Source organism: Chamaea fasciata, unplaced genomic scaffold, assembly GCF_029207755.1.
Source record: "Chamaea fasciata isolate MVZ Bird 193981 ecotype frontalis unplaced genomic scaffold, bChaFas1.0.hap1 SCAF_6, whole genome shotgun sequence".
Lineage (NCBI taxonomy): Eukaryota > Metazoa > Chordata > Aves > Passeriformes > Sylviidae > Chamaea > Chamaea fasciata.
Window position 1 is genome coordinate 50,819,633 of NW_027094091.1, and position 23,418 is coordinate 50,843,050.

At 42.7% G+C, this 23,418-nt stretch overlaps 1 protein-coding gene across 3 annotated transcripts in view; it reads left to right on the top strand.

The window, feature by feature from the left end:
- UNC5C (unc-5 netrin receptor C) overlaps positions 1–23,418 on the top strand; it is a 248,475-nt gene that overhangs the window by 178,149 nt on the left and 46,908 nt on the right. For all 3 annotated transcript variants that reach the window (XM_066186344.1, XM_066186346.1, XM_066186345.1), the window contains exons 4-5: positions 10,380–10,483; positions 21,359–21,539. In XM_066186344.1, the coding sequence (XP_066042441.1) occupies positions 10,380–10,483; positions 21,359–21,539 (285 nt within the window). The remainder of the gene's footprint in view (positions 1–10,379; positions 10,484–21,358; positions 21,540–23,418) is intronic.

The window sequence follows — 23,418 nt, forward strand, 5'->3', positions numbered from 1 at the left end:
AGTGGGACAGAAGAGTCCATCTCTCTCCATCAGTCTGTAGCTATAGCTGCTTATTTGTCACCACTGCAGTCTTCGCTTTTAATTGGCACAAGAGTGAGCACTGACACCTTTAGGAAAGGTGAGGGGCCAATGGAGCATGTAAACTGCTTAAGTGGAATTATTTATCTTAATACCCAAACCCGGTGATTTTATCTTGATAGATACAGCTGTAGCATAACTATCCATATCTAGGACATTAGGGAAAGTTTTCTCCTCTCTCTCTCCCTCTTTCTCCCTCTCCCTGTTCATTTCCTTCTCCTTTTCTCCTTATCTTCTTTCTGTCTTTTCTCCCTTATGCCCTTACGTCTTATTCTGGAATTATTGTGTCCTCTCAACGGCTGGAGCTGCACTCCATTAAAACAAACAAACAGAAAAATAGCACCCAGCATCACTGTTCACTGAGCGTGTAATAGAATTAACTGAAAAGTAATTTGAAAGTGTGAAAAATGTGCATCCTGGAAAAGCAGCTTGTGTTTGTTTAATACAGGGTCAGGCATGTGTCAGAAAGTACATAACAACCTGGTCAATGAAAGTTCTCTGTGAAAATCAATTGCAACATTGCTTTGACCAAGAGCTTCACTTATTCAGGAAATGAGTGATCTATAAATATGGACTAAAGATGCTGCTGGTTTTCAAAGGATGCCCATGCTGGCAATATAGACAGGAAAAGAGTCTGAGTTTAAAGACAACATTCCAGCTTCCTTAAGTGTTCAGGGCATTTAACAGCAAATCACTGTTGAGCTCCTGGATCATGAGTAGGCTGGGAAATGACTCCCTTCTGTGCAAGCTGTTTCTGCAAAGGCATGTTTTTCCTGTTTCATGAAATTCATTGTCTTGGGGCATTGGTCTCCCTATGAGAGCAGAGCTGAAGATTTCATCCTCTTAAACCTGCAGATTTGTTGAGATTAATTTTCACTTTGCCATTTTAGATATACCAGAAACCAACAAAGTAGTGACACCTGATGAGTGTATCTTGGTGGAGCTGGAAAGATAGAATAAATTTTCTGAGATATTTGCCTAGGAAACTGATAAAACACATTTCCTATTTATTTGCACATTTCTGATTTATTCTAGGCAAATCCTATGAGGAGTTTTAGAAGTCAGTAATATGTTTTGATACAGTTTTCCTGCTCAATTAAAAAATTTTGCTGTTTGGAGGGAGGGAGAAAAAAGGAGGATTGGGCGGCTTTACCTTTGGCTGTGAAAAATGCAACCGAATAAGAAGTTTTAATGTGAATTTTCTGTAACAGAGCTGATGTCATTGAGCGGATAAAACCTAACTGGGCAAAATTCCTGTTAAAACAATGAGTGAGATCTGAGCCTGTGTAACCAAATGTAGAGTTAAACCCACTGGAACATACATCTGATAAAGACTAAACAATAGCTGCAGGATTTGACCTAATTTTTAGATCAGATAATAAAGCGATGTCTAAGACAAATTGCTTTGAGCCCCTGTGCATAGAGCAACCTCACTTTTCATTTGCACCACTTTGGTGTTGCTGTAGCTTCACTGACTTCATGATGTTAACCCATGCTCTCCTTGAGAAAATATAGTAAAAATTCAAGCCCTAAATCTGCTCCCAGGTTTTGGATTTGTTGAACAACTGTAAGAAAGTAGAAGCTGTTTCTGTAATTTCTATTACCTGATCTTTTTTGGTGTAATTAATGTGAATAGCTTTTTCTTTTCCTTTATTCATTATCTTAAAATCAGAATTGGAAAAAAAAAACAAGAAAAAGGATTTTTAAAAGCCCTGATGTAGTCAGGAACTGTGCTTGTTAATATTTTTTATAATTTTATACTAGTTTCCCACGTACTTATCTGTAAGCCTTTATTCTCCCAGACTTTTTTTTCAAAGGCATGCAGTTAATATATGCATGTCAGATTCTGTATACCGATAAGATAAATGCAGTACAGAAATGTAGTTTGGTTCATCTGATGGTTTATCTCCGCTTACAAGGGGTTTGCAGTTATGCAAAGAAGCAGATATGAAAAACAATCACATATTCTTTACAGATACTTGTTTATCTCACCTTTTAGTGCTGGAGCCCATGCTCCATGGCACATAGCTGCAGTGCCTTTCTTCCCTCTCTTCACGTTCCTGATCCAAGCAGAGCTGTGAGGACACACTCTGCAGCCACTAAAGCATAAGAGCCCTTTGCAATAGGAGCAAAGCTGGGTGGATGTTGAGATAAGCAGAGGGAGCTAGGAAGGTCAACAATTGAAAATTTTAATGGGAAGGTGCATCCAGGATATCCAGTATTAAAAATTATAATAAAAATGTGGTTTGTGTACTTTGGCAAGTGCATATGAGAGTAAGCAGAGATAGGACCTTAATTCCTTCCTTCCTTGTGTACCATTTAAATTGCTACTAATCAATATCTGCTGCTTGGAGTTAATATAGGGATGACTGAGGCACATGGTCTTGAGCTGAGATTACTGAGGAACAGCAGATTACAGAAAGGGCAGCAGAGAGGTTAACTGTGCATTTAGCATACTCGGTCCTACCTACCTCTCTGTGCTTGTGAAAAGCACGCTTCTGCACCACTTCCCAAGTTAATAGGCTTGACCACTCCAAAATTTAAGAATGCAGTTGCAACAGTAATAAACAGAAATTACACTGCATTGTATTGAGGAGCCAATACTCTATAAATTACGGTGGACTTGATGTTAGCATTGCTTAAAAAACAAAAGGACACTCCTTTACTGAATTTCCATTAATTTAATCTCTCTGTAGGAGCTTTGAGAATATCCTACCTACCCTGTCATGCCTAATAAATTATCATCTTTCAGTACAGTCTCATTAGGGCCTTAGTGCAGATAGATCCAGCCAGGAAGTTAACAAACTTTTGCTTTTATTTTAGTAGTGACCAGACCACTGTGTGAGTTAGGTTAGTGTATCAGAAGAGCAACAACAATACACCACTTATATAAAGAGTTTTCAGTTTTGGTTTTCAGTTTTAGTGTCTTGTAAATTCAATTCTACATATGAATTGTAATGTACACCTGATCTTTCTAATGTCTTTCTTTAGTACCTTTAGCACATCTGTCATGTAAAAAGTCACCTTTTGAGGTTAGGTCATTTGAACATTACGTTTAGATTTATTTGAAAAACAAGAATTTAGGAGTCCATCTTCAATCACCAAATAAGATAATGAATAGAATTAAGTTTGTAAGTTGGTTTTCAGGTTAAGCTTGCAACAAAATATTGAGCTATCAAGCAAAAAGAGAAGAGGAGGAGAACAGTGTGATCAGTGTACACCTGGGAACCCATCTGCTCAGTGTATTCTTGACAAAGTTTGTTTACTTGTATTTTTTACAGTTGTTTCAATACCAAATGTGTTGACTGGGTCATTCTTTGTTGTAAGCACAGCCCTCAAGGAAGCTGTGTTGCAAAAGACTGTTTAGTCTTGCGAGCATCTGGCAGAATTAACTTGGAGCTAAAGAGAGGAGGGGGAAAATGGTTTTCTTGCAGATCTGTAAGCAGTGAGTCTCCAGAGTCATTTGGGTATAGTGTTATCCCCAGCTGGTTGAAGATGCCATTGACAGAATGAGGGCTGGCCAGTCTTCACCTCTCATTTGTTCAGGCTGAAAATAAAAAGGAAATAAAAGAGAAGGTCCTGGGATCATGCAGAGTATCTTGCAGATTGTATCTTCCAAGCAAAAGGTGTTCCTCACCTAATTCTGTAGCTCAGGTCAGTGAATAGAACAGCTTGCTTCCCCAAAACAAGGCGTACACTTCCAAGAAGCTGCTGCAGTCCCCCTCAGCTGTTTAGCTGTGGAAGCTCATGCTGCTTCCTGGCTATGTAGGGTGTCAGCTTTACTGCCTTGATCACCAGAGGGCTACACACAAGCTCAGCTCAAGCCACGAGCTGTCAGGCATCTTTGGAAAGGTGGAAGTTCCACCATCTGTGATGTTCCTCTCCAGAGTGAGAAGGTGGCCGTGTCAGCCTTGTGGTGCTGCAAGATTTGTCTCCAGGACTGGCCAGAAGTGAAACAGCCCCTCCAGAAAAGGAAAGAGTAGCACAGAGTCGTGTATTGAGAATTGAGACAGAGTTTTGAGGTGTTGACTTACTTCCTCAGTCTTCAGCTCCAGTTGCAGAAGCAAGGGCCAGCTGAGAGCACAGCCCCGTCCAGCTGCAATCCCATTCCATGAGCAGCAGTGCTCTGGAGGAGGGCAGGGGGCTTTGATCAACACCCAGCGTGCAGCTGATACAGCAGGGAACTCTGCAGGGCAAGACACCACACTTAGAAAAGCCATCGATAGAGGTTGCAGAGGGATCCCCTGGGCTACAGACTGATGACACTCCTGTGGCTGTCTCGCTGGAAATCTGGTTTGATCTAATTAATAACACAGAACAGGAACCACACAAGAACAAAATGGGAAAAAAAGAGGGTTTTGTACCTAACCTTTCCATTGCTTACCCACCAGTGTGATTGATTCCCACGCAAAGGTCATAGACTCAGCTGTGAACAGAAAAGCAAGGCCAAAGTATGCCTGACAGGGCAGGGTTTCTTACATTTAGATTTGCAATTCAGTCTTTAATAGCTTTTTTTGAAGCAAAAAGGTGTCTCAACTCTAGCCACGTTGTGGAAAATGATGGAAGAGACCAGTTTTACAATATTAGTCATGATTCTCAAACTAAGAATCAGTCATTGAAGTCTGGGAATAAATGCACTGAGATGTATTTTCACAAGTATATGGCTTTCTTTCACTTTGTAGAGCATCAGTGGCATTTTACCACCCTTTTCCTGCAGTTATTTTTCTGTTTGAGTGTTATTATTAGAGCAGGTAAAAACAGAATTGAACCTTGCCTCTTGAGAATACTCTCAAGAGAAGGAGGTAGACTTGAAATCTTGGTTACTTATTGCAGACCAATCCTCTAATAGCAGCTAAAATTATACCAAACCATACCCACTTTTTCTCTAGTGTTTAAATTGTGGGGTTTTTATCTTATGACATGTTTAGTTTTATGTGGATGGCTGTATGTACTTACCTATGTAAAGCAAGCTGTCTTCTGTATGGAAATACATGCTTTTGTGGAGATCTTTTCACGTTCTTAAACACTTGTTTCTCTGAAAGCACACTTTGAACATGTTTCTCTCAATGGCCACAGTTAATGTGACAGTTATATAGAAAAAAAAAAGTGGGTTTTTTGGTTTGTTGTTTTTTTGTTTTTTTTTTTTGTGCTGTTAAGGCTTGCTCATATTTTAGATTGTTTGTTATAGGAGGAAAGTTGACGCTGGAGTTACTAGAAGAAGAAGAGAGTCTTAAAGGTCTACCAAGGGCAGAAATCCATCTTTCCCTGACAGTAATGCTGCCTTGTTCTGTTCGTCTGGTTTGCATCTAATTCTTGGCTGACAAGTGTCCGTTTTTCATGCTCATTCATTAGTCACCCTTGCATTAGCACCACGTTGAAGCGCCTGGTCTGCCTCTTATCACATTTCTGTGAAATGATAAAAGATATCCTTATAGTTTTGCCCACCCACACATCACAGTAAAACCCTGGACAACAAAGAGGTAAAATATATTTGATTAAAAAGAAATAATAGGGTCGTTCTTTGCTCTTTCTTAGAAGCTGACAGGTAGAAAAGGAAGTGGCGAAATGACATGGCTTCCTGTATAATCTATTACCTTTGGCAGGCAAAAATTCAACTTCTGAGTGTTTTGTAAGATAAAAATGCATTAAACATATAATGAAGTAATTTAGCAGTGCATCAAAAATTAGATCTAATGCCCCTTTGTCCAAAAAGCATAGCAATTCAAAAGCAAAGTTAACAACATGGTGTGCACCGAGAGACTGATTTCCCATTACTTTATTTCAGTTTTATGCTTATGAAAATTCTCTTATTTCCATGCAGCTCCTATGCAGCCGTATACAGCCTCCTTACCAGAGAGGGTTGCGCAGGAGTATCTCAGGAGTCTTGGAGGGAAGTCTTACCATAAGTAAGCTGTAAACCTGCTGTGATAGATGCCACAAGAGCCCCCTTTGAATTTACTAGGACTCTGCTTTAGTAAGGAAAACAGCCTGGCTCAAGGTGGCAGACCAGAAATGCTGCCTTTGGTTTCTTTTATGAAGACAGCCTTGAAGGGAAGGTAGAGGTGGGGTGAAACTCGTTGTGGGGGTACAGGCTGTTACCTGAGCCCGGCAGTGACATCCCCACCTGCAGCTGGGTGAGGTCTGTCAGGGAGCTGGTGAAAGATAAGGCAGGCTCTTCAGCACCACTGTCCACCCTGGCTCTCTCCACTTGGGAATATTTTCTGCATAAGGGGAGGAATAGTATTGCTAACACCGGCCAATATAGGATTATTCTACATTACCAGACTAATAATGGAAAGGAAGTACAGCTGCCTTTCTCTCTCGTCCCCCCTTTGGAAGGTGAGGGTAGGGAATGTGCTTTCTCAGCATCTCAGTAACAGGGCTGCTGCCCACCCGAGGCTTTAATAATGCACACTGCCTCTTCACAGACAGAGAGGTCCTGATCCAGAATGGATCAAATGTTTTATTGATTTGCTTTTCCAGGCATATTTTCTGAAGATTGTTAAAGCTTCTTCTTTTTCTCTTTTTTAACTGGGATGTATTTTATTAGTCTCTTACCATTCTCTGGGAAAATGAATCCCTTCTGTCTTCACTCACAAGCAATTGTAACTTAAATGACACTTTGAGAAATTGAAAAGTGCTATTGAAAATACTCTGCTTGGGAAAGATCCAAAGTCCCTCAGTGCATTAGCAAGCTCACCTACTCCCAGCTGACAGTGTGAGGTTTCCACGATGGCTATAATTGTTAAAAGGCAAAGGAAGTTGAAGATTGAAGAATTAGAAGGATGTCATTGTTACCCACAAAAAATCATAGCAATGGCCATAGAAAAAACCCCAGTCATTTCAAAACCCACTGCTGTCTAAGCAGGGTGTTTCATGATCGTTACAGCAGGTGATGAAGATATTTGTCTAGGCCCTCTGCTTCTTCATCAGTTAAAAACCCATCTTGTGTGTGTCACAAACAGCCAACGTTACGCTTGGTTAGGTCAACTAACCATAAGTGCCCTGCACTGTTGCCATCTGGAGCCATTTGTAGGTGACACGGCTGCTGTGGGAGGTGGTGGGATAAAGCTGTGAACACGTGGGAGGGAGCCAACGGGATATAAGAGCTCCCAATGTTGTAAAGGCACAATTATGTACCTTCACCCCTGCCAAATTAGTATAATTTACTCAATAGTATCTAATGGCTCCTTTGAGAACATTACTGCCTATCATGTCAAAGGCCCTACTTAGTGTATTTTTAGTTTGTGGATCATTGAAATGCTTGATCCCAGTGGTGCCATTCGAGCATCCTCCCACAGCAAGGCCCTGTGGGTGAGGGCAGCCAGGAGAGCCAGGGTCCCACAGAGTTCATCTCACCTGCGGCAGCACCACTGCAACTGTATCCAGGGAAAAGGGGCTGCTCCTACTCAGCAATTCCAGCTGTTGGTGACAAAGAGGCTAAAGGAGGACTTTTTTACTGTTATTACACATTTCTAGATTAACGCTATTTACTTTTGTATGCACTTAAACTTGGGGATTTTTCTAAAGGCAAGTGCTTTATGGGAGAGGTGATTATTGTGCACGTGAGACAATGTGGAACCAGAGCTCTGTTAAATATTTCAGGAAGGTGGGCAGGACAGTAAATCAATATGTCAAGAAAAACATTCAGATTATTATCTAATCTCCCTTTACTGTCTTTAGCCTGAACACCTGAAAGCTATTATTAATATGCTATTTAATACTGTGCTTATATGCTTCTATTACTATTACAGTAGCTTCCTCATTTTCCATCATCCATGATATTAGAGCACAATAATTGTCTGCATTGTGCATGTGTGTGTACCTTAATGCACGAAGGTGTGCCTGATGTAGAGGTAATGCTTTTCTTCTGAATATACCTGTGGAACTAGCAATAGTATGATCTTAAGGGTACTGCTAGCAATATAACCCCAGCTGTTTGCTAATTTAAAGCAAACTGCATTATCCTGGCATCGTGTGTGCCTAGGATACCTATCAGGCCCACAGGATGGGTGAGGAGCCTGAGCCCAAAGAGGAATGTAACTTCCTAAGAAACCTACCAGCTCCTGAAAGAGCTGTTCATTTCCATGTTTAACGTGCAGAGCTGGAGCAAGTTAAAACTCAGCATTTTGCCCTTGGAATGACTCCCATCCATGTGCACCTGGAGGGTTTAAGGTTTACTCTTACTCACATGGAGCTGTAGAACCCAAATGCCCGCCGCGTGGCCTGTCAGAGAGGGTGGGATGATGCTGCTGGTGCTGGCAATGCATTGGGAGCTCTGTACAGACTTCAGAGACTTGGTGTGGTTGCTGTCACATGAATGAGCTTCACTGGCTTGGAATAATTTCAGTGTGACAGGGATGCTGACAGGCACAGCCTGGCAGAACTTGGCATGTCATCCTAAGAAACGCTCATGTCCAGATTTTTGCTCCTCCTCTTTTCCCTAGGTTACCCAGTGTTGCAGGGTAAAGTCCCCTCCAGCAACAGCTGAGGTTGGAATGGTGGGGTTCATAATGAGGTAGTTGTGACACTGGCATGCACTTCCTTTTGACAGAAGGTAATCCCAACCAAGCAGAGAGCTGAGGACAGCAATTTCTTACATTGCTGCTATAGGATGTACCAAAGCTTATCTTTGGTGCCTTAAACGGTGGCCATAAATCTTGTCCCATCAGAGAGGCTTTCAGTATCCCTGCCCTGTGTGCCAGGGGGAGCAAGAATACTGCTGGTGGGAAAGCAGTGAGGTGTGGGGCTGCTTCTCTCATGCCTGTGGTGCAGAGGAGGGACTGAGATGCCTCAGTTTCACTGGGGAAATGCTTGGATGTCAGAAGTTTGCCACTATATCAAGTTAAAATGAACATCTCCAGCTATGATAGAGCTTTTCCATGGTGCCATTGAACTGATACCGAATTCCAGGTAGTTGAACAATCATATTTTCCCAGTATAGGGTAAGAGATAGAGGTCTTATGCTATTCAAAGTTTCAGGGTATCAGTGGAGCTGATTTTGGTGGCAGCCACCACATCTCCTTTTCCATCTTTGCATTTGCCAGCCCCAGGTTTTGCCTCTTGGTAGCACCGATGCAATTCCTTGTGGGTCAGCTCTTAATCAGGTCTTGGAGGTAATCTAGAAGAAAAATAACTCATTGTGTGGTTTATTTGTAAACAGGTTCAATTCAGTGATCTGTTTTCCAGCCCAGTCATAGGTTATGGCTTCAAAATATGAAATATCTGGCTTTTAAATTGTTCCCATATGACTGTGTCTTACTGCCAATTTGACACAAGTATTTGTGCAACCTCACTGTGAGCTGATGTACGGAAATGGTTTGACTTCAGAACAAGAAGTAAAACAAAAATAACTGGGTTGTAAAGTTTTTGAAGTCAGGCCAGCTCTTTGATGTAACTTTGAGCATGGTTTCACATCCATTTGCAGAAGGAACCGGCAGCAGGGAGAAATATCCCCAGTAGGGACAGGGGCTGAGTGCTCAGTTCTCCAAAGCCATGTCCTCCCTGGCACGGTACAGAGGGTGCCAGTCTATGGCAGAAACACAGACATATGATAAGGAGTCCATTTTCCATCAATGCAAAGATGTTACAGAAGAGTACAAAAAAGCCAGACTTTACAGCTGTCCAGTACAATGAACTGGTCTGATCTCTGTGGGTGCATTTAATGCCCTGTCAGCCTGCCACATTTCTGTGCTGCTGTGGAGGGATCCAAACATGGTTCAACTCCTTAAAGGGACTTTTTATTACTATCATTATTATTGCTACATTATTATTATTATTAATAATAATAATAGCAACTTAGTGCTGTAGGGATAATGATGAGGTGTAGACAAATTAGCTAAAGCTGTAAAGTTAATGCTTATGGGCTAAGAGTACATTAAATCACAGCATGAGCACTTTCATCTATGAGTTTAAGGCAACTCAGTTTTACAGATTTTTTTAATTTTTCATAACTTTCTTTAGTACTTCACTGGCATTGTTTACCAAACATAAATTATCTGAAGAAAGGACTTGTTTCACGTTTTGTCCAGTTCTGAAGGTTTGGACATGACCTTCCACAGGAAGCCTTGGTTGCTCACTGGGTTCACATGCTGTACCACAATATAAGTAATAAATCCACTATGAAATCTTTGCTTAGTGTTTGAATGAAGTGAAAACATGACCCAGACTTTTTTTAATGCTTTATTTTACATGGAGCAGAACTGCTGTTTTCTTTGACTCTTCCATTTATCCAGTGTGGCAATCAAATATAACTTAAATGATAATAATGTTAATGATTTTATTTTCTTCTCCCTTCTCAGATCTCCGGAAGACTTTTGAGCAGGAGCCCTTAGGGAAAGAAGTGTCCCTGGAGCAAGAGGTCCTGCTCCAGTGCCGTCCCCCTGAAGGCATCCCAGTAGCTGAGGTGAGCAACAGCAGCAGTGTGTGGCACTGGGACATCCTAAGTAAGGCCTGATGGGTGGCTAATGGTGCAGTGACTTACAGCAGGCGTGATGAATGGGTGCTAATGGAGAGATGACTGACTGCTGCTTATAGACAAGATTGATTGGGACCTGATTAATGGCTTTGGGTTGTGGTGCCTTGCTGGGCAGAGCTGCAGGCAGTTTGGTTTCAGGTTTTTCTTCCCTTTGAAAAATCATAACTCTATCTGGTATCCAGAGGACACGCAGCTGGAGGAACATAATACCAGCCTGCTATCTTTCGTTTTGTTTTTAAAGAAAAAAAAAAATCACTTATTCTGAGGGGCACCTTTCAAACATGTTTTAATTTTTAGTTTGCCAGACTATATTTCACTCACATGTGTATGCACCACCCTGCCAACTTGGCATGAGAGGATGCACCGTGGTGCGATACGGGCTCCCAGGTAAAGCAGCACGAGGTTTGGGAAAGTAGAGGATGTATCTGCCTAATAAACCATCTTCAGGGCCTTAGCTGTTTTTCCTACTGGCTTTTAAACAAACCCAGAGTGGGTAGGCGTTCCTCCCCCTGCAGGAGCCAGCAGAATCTGTGCCTGACAATAGCAGTGAGCAGCAGCTTCCCTAAGTGCAGCAGTGCCTCCAGCTTCAGACTCACAGCTCAGGGAAGGGGGTTCCCTGAGTCACAGGGGAGCCTCTGAAATCCTAAATCCACTGCGGCTGTTGAGAGAAAAATTGATTGCTAATGACGGTAATTCCCCTATCTGAATTCTCTTCGGTTTTCCTCTACCACGCACAGAAGAAACTGTTGCCAATTTGCATTAGGATAAGTCAGACTGTCATGGCTAAGTAGCAAAGTGGTTGTCACTCAGCGCTGATGGCTGATTTCTCAGGAGATGAAGCTTAAAGTGCTACCTCCCCGTCTAACCCAAGTTTAGCTTTAATCAGAATTGCAGAAACGTGTCCACAAACATCAGAAAGAATAATTAGCACAGAAGATTTTTCCCATTTTCTTGTTCCATAGGCTGTTTTCTTTCCCCATTAAGATCTCCAAAACTGTAAAGAGTGTTTAGGTCTGCCGAGCCAGCTTGCTAACAACTGTAATATTAATCAGTTGGGTTTCGTCAGGAACTTAGCAGCAGGTTTTTATTTTCCTTTCTGATGTTTCTTTGCATCAAATCAACTTCTTGTTGTAGCATGACAGGAGTTTTTGCACTGGGATATGTTGTTCAGGCCCTGCAGGGTAGTACTGGGGAGCTTCATTACCTTTGCTAGAAACAGAGATTAACGCTGACGGGTAGTTGGTTTCTGTGCAGTGTTACAAGCACCACTGGAATTTCAGCAGCGGGGCCGATTGTTCCCTCAGAAAGGTCTATTATACCCCATCCCGTGGCTGAGACACAAACTGCATAATTTCACGTGATTTGTGGAAAGTGATCTCTGAAAAATTACTCTGTGAGCTGCTGCCATAACAGTTGTGCTTTTTCCTGCTTTGCAGTATCCTGCTCACTCTGTCAATAGCTCTTCATGATGGTGCATTGACTGACTCTGAATCTTATTTGTATCATGGTCAGGGCAGACACCAATTAACACTTGGCAGGCTCAGAAATCTTATACTCCCTATCTGACATTCAAAAGAACCATTCTCACTATGGGTTTTTTTTTCCTCTTCTGACTTTTGAAGTCAGAAAGAGATCAAACACCCAGATTGGACAGCCGCCTAATACAGCCTCTTTGTAGATTCTTTCCAACACTATTAAAAGAACAAAGACCTGAACACTAATGAATATGAATACCTTAATGTGACACTTTATTACAGCCACTTGCTGAAGCTAGTAAGATAAATTTAGGGAAAAAAAGGAAAGATGAAAGATAACTTGGTGGGTTTAAGGATTACATGATTATTTTAATTTAAAGATGAATGAGTTCTTTGTTTAAGACTTCATTTATTTGTTTGGAGAAGTTTCTGAAATGATGGTACAGGTAGCTGTAAGAAGGGCTTGGGAGAAGGCAGGAAGCAGACTGAGGCTGTTTTCTATCTTGTGGAAACACTGCTTTGATTCCAAGTAGAGTCGGGTAGTGCATATGCTGCAGCTGTGAGCAGCATTTCCAAATGCTTTGGTGAGCATGTGCTTTAGATTCTTCACACTCTGGAAAGTGTGTTTTGTTTAGGTTTTTTTTTTTTTTTAAACTTTCTGGCTTCTGAAGGAGACATTGGATTTAACACCAAAACAGATGAAGAAAAGCTTACACTGTGAGACTGTACAAAATGCGCCCTCAGTGTAATGTGGTGCAGTGCTGGAGTCCACAGTTCCAGCATCTTTCACTTGCTTTTTCTCTTTGATTCCATTCTCCCCCTTCATTCTCTGTTTAGTTTGTTTTTCTTTTTTCCCTGGTATTTCAAAGTGGTGAGAACAAGCATGCTCAGGGATAAATTCTGTCTTCTTTTTAGTATCTGGGGAATTCAGTCTTATCAGTCCCAGCATATTTAATTGCAATTAACTGTGTCAAGCTCTTATGGATCAATGCTAGTGCAGATCTTGGGACTACTGAAAAGCTGAACCACATAGCAACATACAGTTTCTCCAGAGGGCAAAAGGACAAAGACAGAGATGGGCAGGCAAAGCTTTTAAAGCAACACTTACCAGTCCCTCAGATCCACTAGTACATGACAAGCATTAAAGCAGGCTCAGGTCATGGGCACTTATTAAAAAAAAAAAAAAAAAAGAAAAAGCCAAAATCCAAATACAAACAGATGTGTTAAAATACACCAGCCTCAGGGCCTGAGGTCAAATCAAAGTACATCTCCTTGATCACTTGGGACAACGTAAGGAACCGAGGGTTTCCATGGTCTCTGGAAAAGCCAGATCAGCTTCTCTCCTGTCATACACCCCTGCCCACCAGCCCCAACCTGCGTGGGTATCAGCTGCACCATGGCATCCCTCCCCACTCCCAGGTTTATAGCCAATTTCAAGCTGAACAAACCTACAGGTTCTGAACCACTCAGGTAAATGTTTGGGCTGTTCCAATGCATGGCTCAGGCAAGCAGCAGAAGGACCAGCACAGGTGCTGCTACACTGAGGTTTCCACACATAGCTGAGGGGGGAAGGGGCAAACTCCCATATTCCTGCTGTGACAAAAAGAGAAAAAAAATGAGTGGACATAAAAACAAACCTGGGCACGCTGCCCCTGCTCTATGCTTCTCTGCCTTTTGCTTTTCCCCAGTGTGGAGAAGTAGGATAAGGTGGTGAGATCAGCAGTCTGACCCACCAGCCTCACACTCAGTGGAAATCAGACAGTTGCAGCTCCCCAGCACGAACAGAAACATCCATTTCAATTCCACTCTGCTCTCTGTGTGTGCTTTTCTAAACCTAACCTGAGAAGGCAGGAAGGATCCCATTCTGTGACGCTCCAATAGTAATGGCTGATTTGTTAGCAATTAACCCCTTAGCTCATTTAACTTGTTCTTTGAAAGACACTGGCATGATATTGCACATGATAAAATATAGTTAGAGACACTGAGTCACATCAAATTAGCTCATTTGGGTAGGTTAGAGATCAAAACACAAATGAGATGTAAGATTGGTTAATATGCCGTAAGCTGCCAGATGAACTTTTGCATCGAAATGTGGTGCCTTTAACAGGGGGGTAATTGCTCCTTTAATTTCAATTGAGGTGTTTCATAGAGTAATTTAATTGCAGAACAGGGTGTAGTGTACAGTTTGGTGACCCAGTTGGGTTTAAAACTCGATGTGATATTTATCCACATTCGTGGATTTAATTAGGAACTAGAGCAAGGGGAAAAGGATCACTGAGTCAAGAGGCAGAAGAGGATGTTTTGCTGAGTCAAAATGACTGTGGCAAAAACTTTATTCAGCTGTCCTTGCCCAGGCAAAGGCCGATGGAAGCTAGGGACTTCTCCAAATAGGTAGCTCCATCTAATTGATTATTAATATGACTGCTGTTTGCCTTGTTTCCTGAGAGCCTCTTATGTTTTGTAGTAGTTATGCCTTAATTAGGAGTTCATGTGTGTGCATTTCCATGCAGATGTGTGTCACTGAGACTGTTTTAAAGTCACAGGAGGAAAGTGAGCTCCAAGAGAGACAAGTAGAGGAGTTTGTGGCCACAAATGCTTGTTGCTAAAAAGTGGCACTGTCCTTTGCAGTGCCTTGTGACATACAACAGAACTGCCTTTGGGTGTCAGTGAGAGGAAGAGTGGGAAGGGAGAATCAGGTCTGTGTAAAGGAGAACAGCCCAAAATGAATGAGGGCTGCTCATCCTTTGCTTTGGAGAGCCATTGGATAAGATCTGGCCATGCAGGCCTGTCCTCCAAAGGTACAGTTTAAAGCACCCTGCAATAGTCAGCACCTGTTCCCCTACATTTCTGTCCCTTTTAATATACATTTTATCCCCAAGCCTACTGGTGGGTGGTCAAGTCACTCTTGCAAAGCATGAGATGTAAGGTTACAACCTCCTGCTTGGAGGACAGGTTTGCATTTGGATTTGTGCTTTCCTGGGAAGTACGCCGATTACTAGCCTTGTTTTTACATTTCCTACCAGTTCATTTCCACAGTGCAGAACCCATGCCAAAGAGCACAGGTCTTCTTGCAGAACTGCGTTTTTTGAGACCTGACTTTTCTGTGGGACCTACCCCTGTACTTTTCCTTTAGTCCAGTTCCACTGATGTTCCGGTTCCAGTGTAAGTGAGGGCAGAGCATGCTCCAAAATGAATCCAGCCGCTGAATGATTCAGTTGAGGCAAGGATAATCTGTGGGGCTGGAGAACAGTCAGACTTCTAGTTCCTCTATTAAGTATTACAATGGGAGATTTTCTACAAGAGCACTGACATGAAACCCGCTAGTTTATCCTCTTCTCTGCAGCTGGCTTTCTGTGGCAGAGACAGCTCTGGGATTCTGGTGTAGCTACCACAACCTACCTGTTCACATGCCCACATGGTGCCAAAAGTGCCAGTCAACATGTGAACTACGGGCCTCCAGTTCAAGCTCCTCTTTAAGGTGGGAAAAGAAGCCCAGCAGCTTCTGATGGCCACATAGCAGATGCTGTGGTTTTCATTTAATAATGCCATGATCTGTCTTTGAATTTGAGAATCTGTGGAATAAAGTTCTCCACCTGCTGCTACCAGTACACTTCAGAAGTTTATTCTGAGGCTTAACTTCTCAGTTGTGCATAAAGCAAAGCTGTAATGGGCCTGGAGACATCCAGCATCTGTACATACACCCTGCAAGCAGAAAGTTGGAAATATGTGTAATTAAGGAAGCATTTCCACAGCAGGAACAACAATTCTCCTTATTGGCAGAAAAAGCACAATAAGAACAACTGAACAAAACACCATGGTGGTTTGCATTTGCCGTCTCATTCTCAGTATGTTTTGCAGTCTCTCATAGCTGCAATTTCAGTTGCTTTGGAGATCACTTCTTTTTCCTTTTATTTTCAGTCTTAAATGCATATGAAATATCTTTCCAGTAAATAGTACATAGAGGACAGCATCCTATTCAGCAGACAGTTGCTGGGATGAAACCAGATCCAAAATCATATAACATTCTTCAAAGAGGCACTCAAGTCTCAAGGTACCTAAAATTGTTGCTGGCTCATATGAAAACTGCTAGAGTTTTCTCAGTCTCACTTAGACGTCTCGAACTGTGTCTAAATCAGTAGTTAGTTTCACAAATGCCTTATTGCTGGAATGTGTGTGTGTGTGTGTGTGTGTGTGTGTGTGTGTGTGTGTGTTACAATCCAGGTGAAGCCGGGGAGCTGAAATTTCCCTGAAGCTGTTGGAGGTGATGCCAGCTCAGCAGGGACTGCTGCAAGGCAAGCCTTGCCACTGGGAGCAGTTGGCACAGCTGCAGAGAACACCAGCCACAATCCAGTGTGGACGGGGAACCAGATGGAAAGCTAGCCTGCTGTGTCAACCAGGCATGGGGAAGGCACGGGTGCAATGTTCTCGCCTTCCAAAATTACAAATTGCCTTTCATCAAGGCAAGTTTCTTGCTGCTCCCAGATGTTTGCATCTTGTTTCTTGTGGAAAATTGCGCTTTGGCAGGCTTTGCCTGTGTCTGGAGGGTAGAAGACTTGCTGTTTTCAGCAGGTGCTCCTGACTCTGAAGATTACTCTAGGGCAGGTTGGCGCAGAGAAGGCAATGAGCAGCTGGGATCCAGAATTCAGCCGACTTAGCTCTTGAGATTGCCAGACGTGTAGGGAACAACTCTTATGATCAAGAGGGCAGCATCTAGATGAGCTCATATTCCTTTTCCATCCTTGTGTTTCTTTCAGAGCAGATGTGTTTCTGCTCCACCAGTTTCTAAAACAGTCACGCATATGCAAGTGTGCCAAGAGATTTAAGTGCTTAGGAATGCTGGTAACTTGGTATGGCTAAATTTGTATCAGCAATTAGCTTCTGTAATAGGTTTTCCTGCGTGTGTAATCACTTGTGTGATTTATGTTCCCTGTGTTCATTTAGTCTGCACAGAAGCCTGGCCTGGCTTTGCAAGTCTCAGTGTCTGTGTGTGCTGCTGCTGGAAACGGCCTGTGGCAGCACAGGTCTGGCTGCAGCTCCCAGGTAGAGCTGAGGTGGTTATCACAGTTTTCTCTTCTTGCTGATGGTCTTGCTTTTTTTTTGGTTGGGTGGCATGTGGCAGGTTCCTTCTGTTAATTAGAACAAATGTGCCAATTATGTTAATGTATCTCCCGATACCAATCAGTGAATGATTAGAGACAACACATCTGTCTCTCACCAGGGAGCAGGATGGCAGAAAAGACACTACAAGGTACGTTGTTCTAAATTACAGACACCTTGGATCGTGCCTTCCCCCGCTGGCCACAGGGACAGCTCAGTCTCCTGCTCAGGCTTGCTCACCAGCCCATTAGCAGCTTGGGCTGTGCAGCTCCAGTGGAGCTGGCAGGATCCGTGTGCCTCATGGAACTGCAAGTTGCATCCAGAGTGCTAAGGAGCTCTGACCAAAAGGTAGCTGGCTCCAGGTGTGCTCCAGCTTCTCAGCATCTGCAGATTCTCTTGGTCAGGTTTTCATTCACCACTCTCACACCTCAACTGAGTGGCCTTCTCTTGCTAGTCAGTTTGCAAACATGTAACAAAAATACCTTCTTGTGTAGAAAACTAACAAGAAGAAAAGGGATTTTTTTGTCTGCTTTGTTCCAGGGGTTTGGTATATGAGAAAAAACACGTGTATGTTGTAGTAATTGTAATTTTCCATAGCTGTCATCCCCCAGAGGGTACATTTACCCCATCATTCATGGCATAATTTTTGCCAATTAAATGATTGCTGTTATGATAAGGAAAAAACTGATCCCATGCTTTTTCTGCATATATGCATGACCATCAGTACATTTATCAATAACAGCTAGAGGGATGTGCCTGATTTAATTGAATACATAGAACTAGATGTATGTACGTGTTCAATAATTGTTCTGATTATAGCCAGTAAATATGCATCCTTACTATGTAGGCAAAAGCAAACATCTACTCTATAGAGTATCTCCAGAGAGTTGAAAAATGGAGGCATGAGGATGTGATTTGGTATGACCTTGAAGTCAGGCTTTTGTGCACTTTGAGGTGCCCATTTATATCCTGCTGCTCCTCTGTCCACTTGCCTGCAGGTGTACAGGTCTCTGGCACAGAAGTGTCCAGTGCCTTAGCTGCCAGTAGCTATTATTCAGGCTGTAGAATTAGATTCAGGATAAGTTTCTGCACTGACTGGATTAACAGCCTACTTCAGCAAAGGGGTTGCACCTTGGGGAATGGCATGGCATCAAAAGAGATCGTTGCTTTTAACTTCTGTGATAACAGTTTGCATACTTGTCACTCATAAATCACACTGTCTCATTCTGCTTGCTTCTCTTCTTATTTGACACCTGATCTCTTCCTACTTACATGACAGAACAACCCTACTCCCACCTACTCTGGTTACCTCAAAAAAAAAATAAATCTGAGGTTTGGAGGCACTGAGCACTGCAGTCACCTGCACCATAAAAAATGGGTCCAACAGTAATTGGAAAAAGTACCGACAACAGTCTCACATATTGTAGTGTGTTTAATTAGTCCCCATTTCTACAAGGACTGAGGGAGAAAACAGAGCCACTAGAGGGATGTTCTCTTTTTTGTGTTGCTCTACTGATGGCTAAAATATGTGTGAAAGGAGACTCCCACTGCTTGTCAAATCATCCATCAGTTCCTTCCTTCAGATTTGACATTAGAGTTTGCAACATTAACAGACACCATTAAAACCTGGATGCCAGAAGACTGATTTAGATATATTAAAGAGATACCTTCTAAAAGAGATGGCATTTAGACATGCACACTAAGTACTGATGTACTGGCATAAAAAAAGATATCCTGTTGTTCTTCAAACTTTTACTGTTAGCAGATTCTGTGAGACAGTAGGTGAAAAGGATCTTTTTCCTAAGAGATTTGGTGTAGAGCCAGAGGCAATATACTGAATTATACAGAGCTGCTTTGTTTAGGGATTTTTTTTTCTTCTTCTTCTTTTCTTTCTTTTTTTTTTTTTTTTTTTTTTTTTTTTTTTTTTTTTTTAATTGTCAACTTCTCTTTTCATATTATCTTCGGTGGTTTTGCAGGGATGATAGGGAATTCAATGCTTACAGCTTTAATTTTGTCTACTCATTTGAGACCCAGATTGAATATGTATGTGCGTTTTTGCAGAGAGAGAAAATGTTTCAGAGAAGTAGAAAAAAGAACCATGTGCTTGGGCATGGAGCCTTGGGGGCACCAAAGGCTGCTAGAGTATCTTGTTGGGTGGGCATGCCAGAAATATTTTAAGCTGAGCCTTAGACCATGTAGGCTGTAGTCCTGTCCTTACTGGTGTCCTGGTGTCCCCAATGTCCAAAGCAGGGGAAGAGTACAGGCAGATTTGGAAGTGGGATGTACAAAGCCCTGGAAGTGTGTGTAGCATCTTTTACAGCCCTGGCATAACCATACCAGGAATATATAGTGACATTAAAACCAAAGAAATACATGGGTTTTGTGTGAGAGGCAGCGGTTAAATGGCAGCATACCACTGATGGAGATAAGCTTCTGGCTTGTTTTTCAGTCTAGAATTCATGCAGACTCGGCCTGCAGGTGAGGAAGGTGCTAAATATTGCCATTGACTGAACAGGAATCTGTCTGTCTTGATTATACCTGAAACCTATTAGGATTCAAGAAAGGCGGAAAAACAAGTTTAGTCATTCTGTCAAGGAAAAGCAGATTATTGACTAAGAGCTTGTATCTTCCATGGTGAAACATGATTGTGATGGTGACGGAAATACAGCCTCTAGAGTTTTGGTTTTTTTCTTCCTCCCCTGTTCCTGGCAGACGTATCCATTTCCAGAGCCCTTGTTACACCACTGTCTTTAAGCTCCGCAGTATCTGCAGCTGTGAGGCTGCCACATCCCACAGTGGTCTGTGAAAAGAGAGGAGTTTAAACCAAGCCTTCCTTGGAGAAGGGGCTCTACATTCACTAAAGGTGTAAATCTTTGGAAGTAGCTCATACCTGAAGTGCATGCACCCAAACTGGAGTAGGGGAGCTGGAGCTGCTTAAGACAGGGCTAAAGGTGGGGCTGGGTGGTGGGCACCTATAATCTCAGTCCACATCTGCCAGCATTGGTCTTGCAGAATTGACTGGCTTTGTCTGGGGGTGAATTGAGCCCTCTGTGTTGAACACCAGGAGAAATCATTGGTTTTTCTCACCATGGTTTGGGGCAGTCTGTACAGCTGTCTCAGGTGGCTTTTGGGGTATGTCAATGCTTGGGTAGTTCTTCAGATGTCTCTAGAAAAGTGGAGTCTGTGACAGAAGGACTTGGCTGCTAGCACCTCACAAGTCTGGTGAGTTGATTGTTGTTGTTTTTCTTCCTTTAATTAAATCCTGGGCACAGGCTGAAGTGATCCAGTGACGTGAAGCCCCAGCTTTGATCCAACAAGGGCCCCAGTCCTGTCCTTCAGCATACTCAGTTCAAATGAAAATGAGCTACTAGATTTGCAGCCAAATTATATTAGAGTGGCTCACAGCAGTCAGCTGGGATATAACAGGGTGTTTTCTTAGGAAGGCAATAAAGAGAATATTGTCTAGATTAAAAATCTCATATGAAAATATTTTTCTGTACAACCAAGGAAATCATGCTTTATTAAAGTAAAATATAGCTTACCCAAATAAAGAGGAAAAACAAGCACTGATGTCCTTGTGATTTCCTATTTCCTTGGTAACTGACTCTATTTTGTTTCATTCTCATTGAAGCCAGACTATGTGCATGAGAGTGCAAGTGTATTTAAAAATATTGGGATTTGTGATTTGTAAGTGCTACCCACTCTGGTATAGAGCCTCATGGTTTTAGACCCAGGCCAGGTACCTACAACGTTACTTCATTATTAACTGCCTAGCTAGGCAAGATATGGAAAACAGTGAGTGAGATCTCTGCTGATTTGGGGTTTCTGCTGTTGTAGGAGAATTTTCTGTTTGCAGATATGCTCCTAAGGTATCACCCTTTCCTTTTGCCTTTTGACTCTGTAAGCACAGATCCACTTTTCCCTGTACAGTACCTGGCAGCCTTTGAAAATGCATTGATGTTTTCAAGGCAAGGCAAGACAGCTGTTGTGTGGATGAGTGGGACAAAAAGGGACTTGAAGGAAAGGGTAGGGATGCAGAGTGTTCTCCTGTTTTTCTGCCCTGGTGTTTTGTTTCAGTTGGAGACAGTTCATCAGGTGAGTCCTTCGTTACGTGCCTTGACTCGTAGTGTTTTCTGGGATGAGCAACATAATCACAGATACTGTGTCTGTCCATGTTGGTGTGATTTGGTGCTGACCCACTGCCTCCCCTCTGGCTCTTTGAAATTCCAAGGTGGAGTGGCTGAAGAATGAAGAGGTGATTGATCCCGTGGAAGACCGAAACTTTTACATCACTATTGATCACAACCTGATCATCAAGCAAGCCCGGCTTTCTGACACTGCCAATTACACCTGTGTCGCCAAAAACATTGTGGCCAAAAGGAAAAGCACCACAGCGACTGTGATAGTCTATGGTAGGTGGTGCCTTGTACTATTGCACATGGATGGACACATGCTCAGAGTGGGAGGTGGGGCAGGAGGGGGATTCACAATGCCCCTGGGCAACTCTGGCTGCAGTCAGTGCCCAGGCTGGGCTGCCTGTGCTCCCTGGTGACTTGCAGCCACACACAGGGACTGCAGTCAGGGGGCAGAAGTCTGATGATGTGTCTTATTGGTGACAGGCAATGGTGTTAAAGGAGGAATAGCCTCATTGGAGAGAGGGCAGCTGTTCCCCTTGCTGTAACATACACTGGCTGCATACAGCAAGGAGCCACCAGGGCAAATCCTCCAGCAGGAGTGTCCAAGGCATGGCTTACAACCAACACAGTTCATGTTCACCCTTTTCAGATATAAGAGTGAAACTGATAGAGAGTTTGTGCTTCCAGTGACTGGTAAGAGTGTCAGAGCTCATCAGAATCCACCATCTTCTTATATCTCTTTAAATAAGCTTATTTTTGGTGCCTACTTCCAAAACATACTCTGACATCAAGAGCAAAGAAGCAAAGCATTCTGGGACTGCAGTTCGTAGGCACACGGCCTAGCTTAAAACTAAACATCAGGGAAATATAAAGCATGGGATAGCATTATACTGTGTCAGCATCCACAGTCCTGGTAGGACTGAGGCTGGCCGTGCTTTGGCTGGGAAAGGATGGGAGTCCCTCTTTCAGCCTGTGTTGCACTGCAGCGCTGCCTCACCAGTCCAAGCCTTTGCCCCTGCAGAGTTACTTCCCCAAATGCTTTCCAGGTGGGGGTATCCACCAGAACAAAACCTGCTCTGATTATGTGCCAGCTGACTGAACTGGTGTTTCTTACAATCAGCTTAATTATAGGATAGACAAGTAGGAAAAAATCCCTATGATTATCCCTAATATTCATTTCATATTCAGGGTAGCAGTTAGATTTAATTGTGAGCAGTTGCTTCTCCGAAGTTACAATGAGGGCTTTTTTACTTCAGTTTTTATAGAAAACTGACTGAATTGAGTTGATTAGCAGTGCTTTTGATATTGAGGGATGGACCATGCAAGAGCACCATGTTTTTGTAACTGAGTTGAATACAGAAACATAAAGATGTAGGCGTACTATAACCCTTCCTCATACACATACAGATTTTTTTTTCAAAAGTGTATTCAAGAGGCATGTGTAGGGAGCAGGCGTTTTTATGGGTTTTGCTGCCAGAGCTGCTTAAGGGTTGTGTCGTATTGCAAACATTTGGGTTTAGGGAATCCAAGCAGTTAATATGCTATTACCCATACCAGACAATGGCATTATTATGTAGAGCAGCATAACTCCTTCTTCATCCCTCCATCTATCCCAGAAACTGTGGTGGGCAAAAAGGAGAGTCGGCATAAATATCTTCACAGAGATAAATATCTTCCCAAAGTCCAACAGAAAGAAATGCATTTAGTGTTGGCTCATTCTAAACAGCTTAGGGAAGTGCTGGGACATTTATATATGCACCAGCTGTGTCCACAGAGGCATGAGTGAAGTCGTCCTGTCATCCTGAAGTCACCTTCTTGAAAGAAAGGAAAAGAAAATTCTCGATATCTAATGAAAGCATGGGGGTCTCTCAGCATGCATAGGTGATGGGTGCATCTGAGCATGAGTGGGAGTGAGCAGGTGATCTCCCTCTGGAAAATGGTGCAGCTTTCAGAGCGCAGGCTTCTGGCTGCCAGAGCTCTCTGAACCTGCAGGGATTTTGGTCATACACACTCCACCAGGCGCTTAAGGCTGGGTCAGGTTGGTTTTCAGGAAAAGGCAGGTCACCTGCCAACCCTAATAGACATCAAGCGGTGTTTTTCATTCAGCATCAGCATTTCTTCAGCTTGTACAATGACTTCTGGTGTACACTTGGTG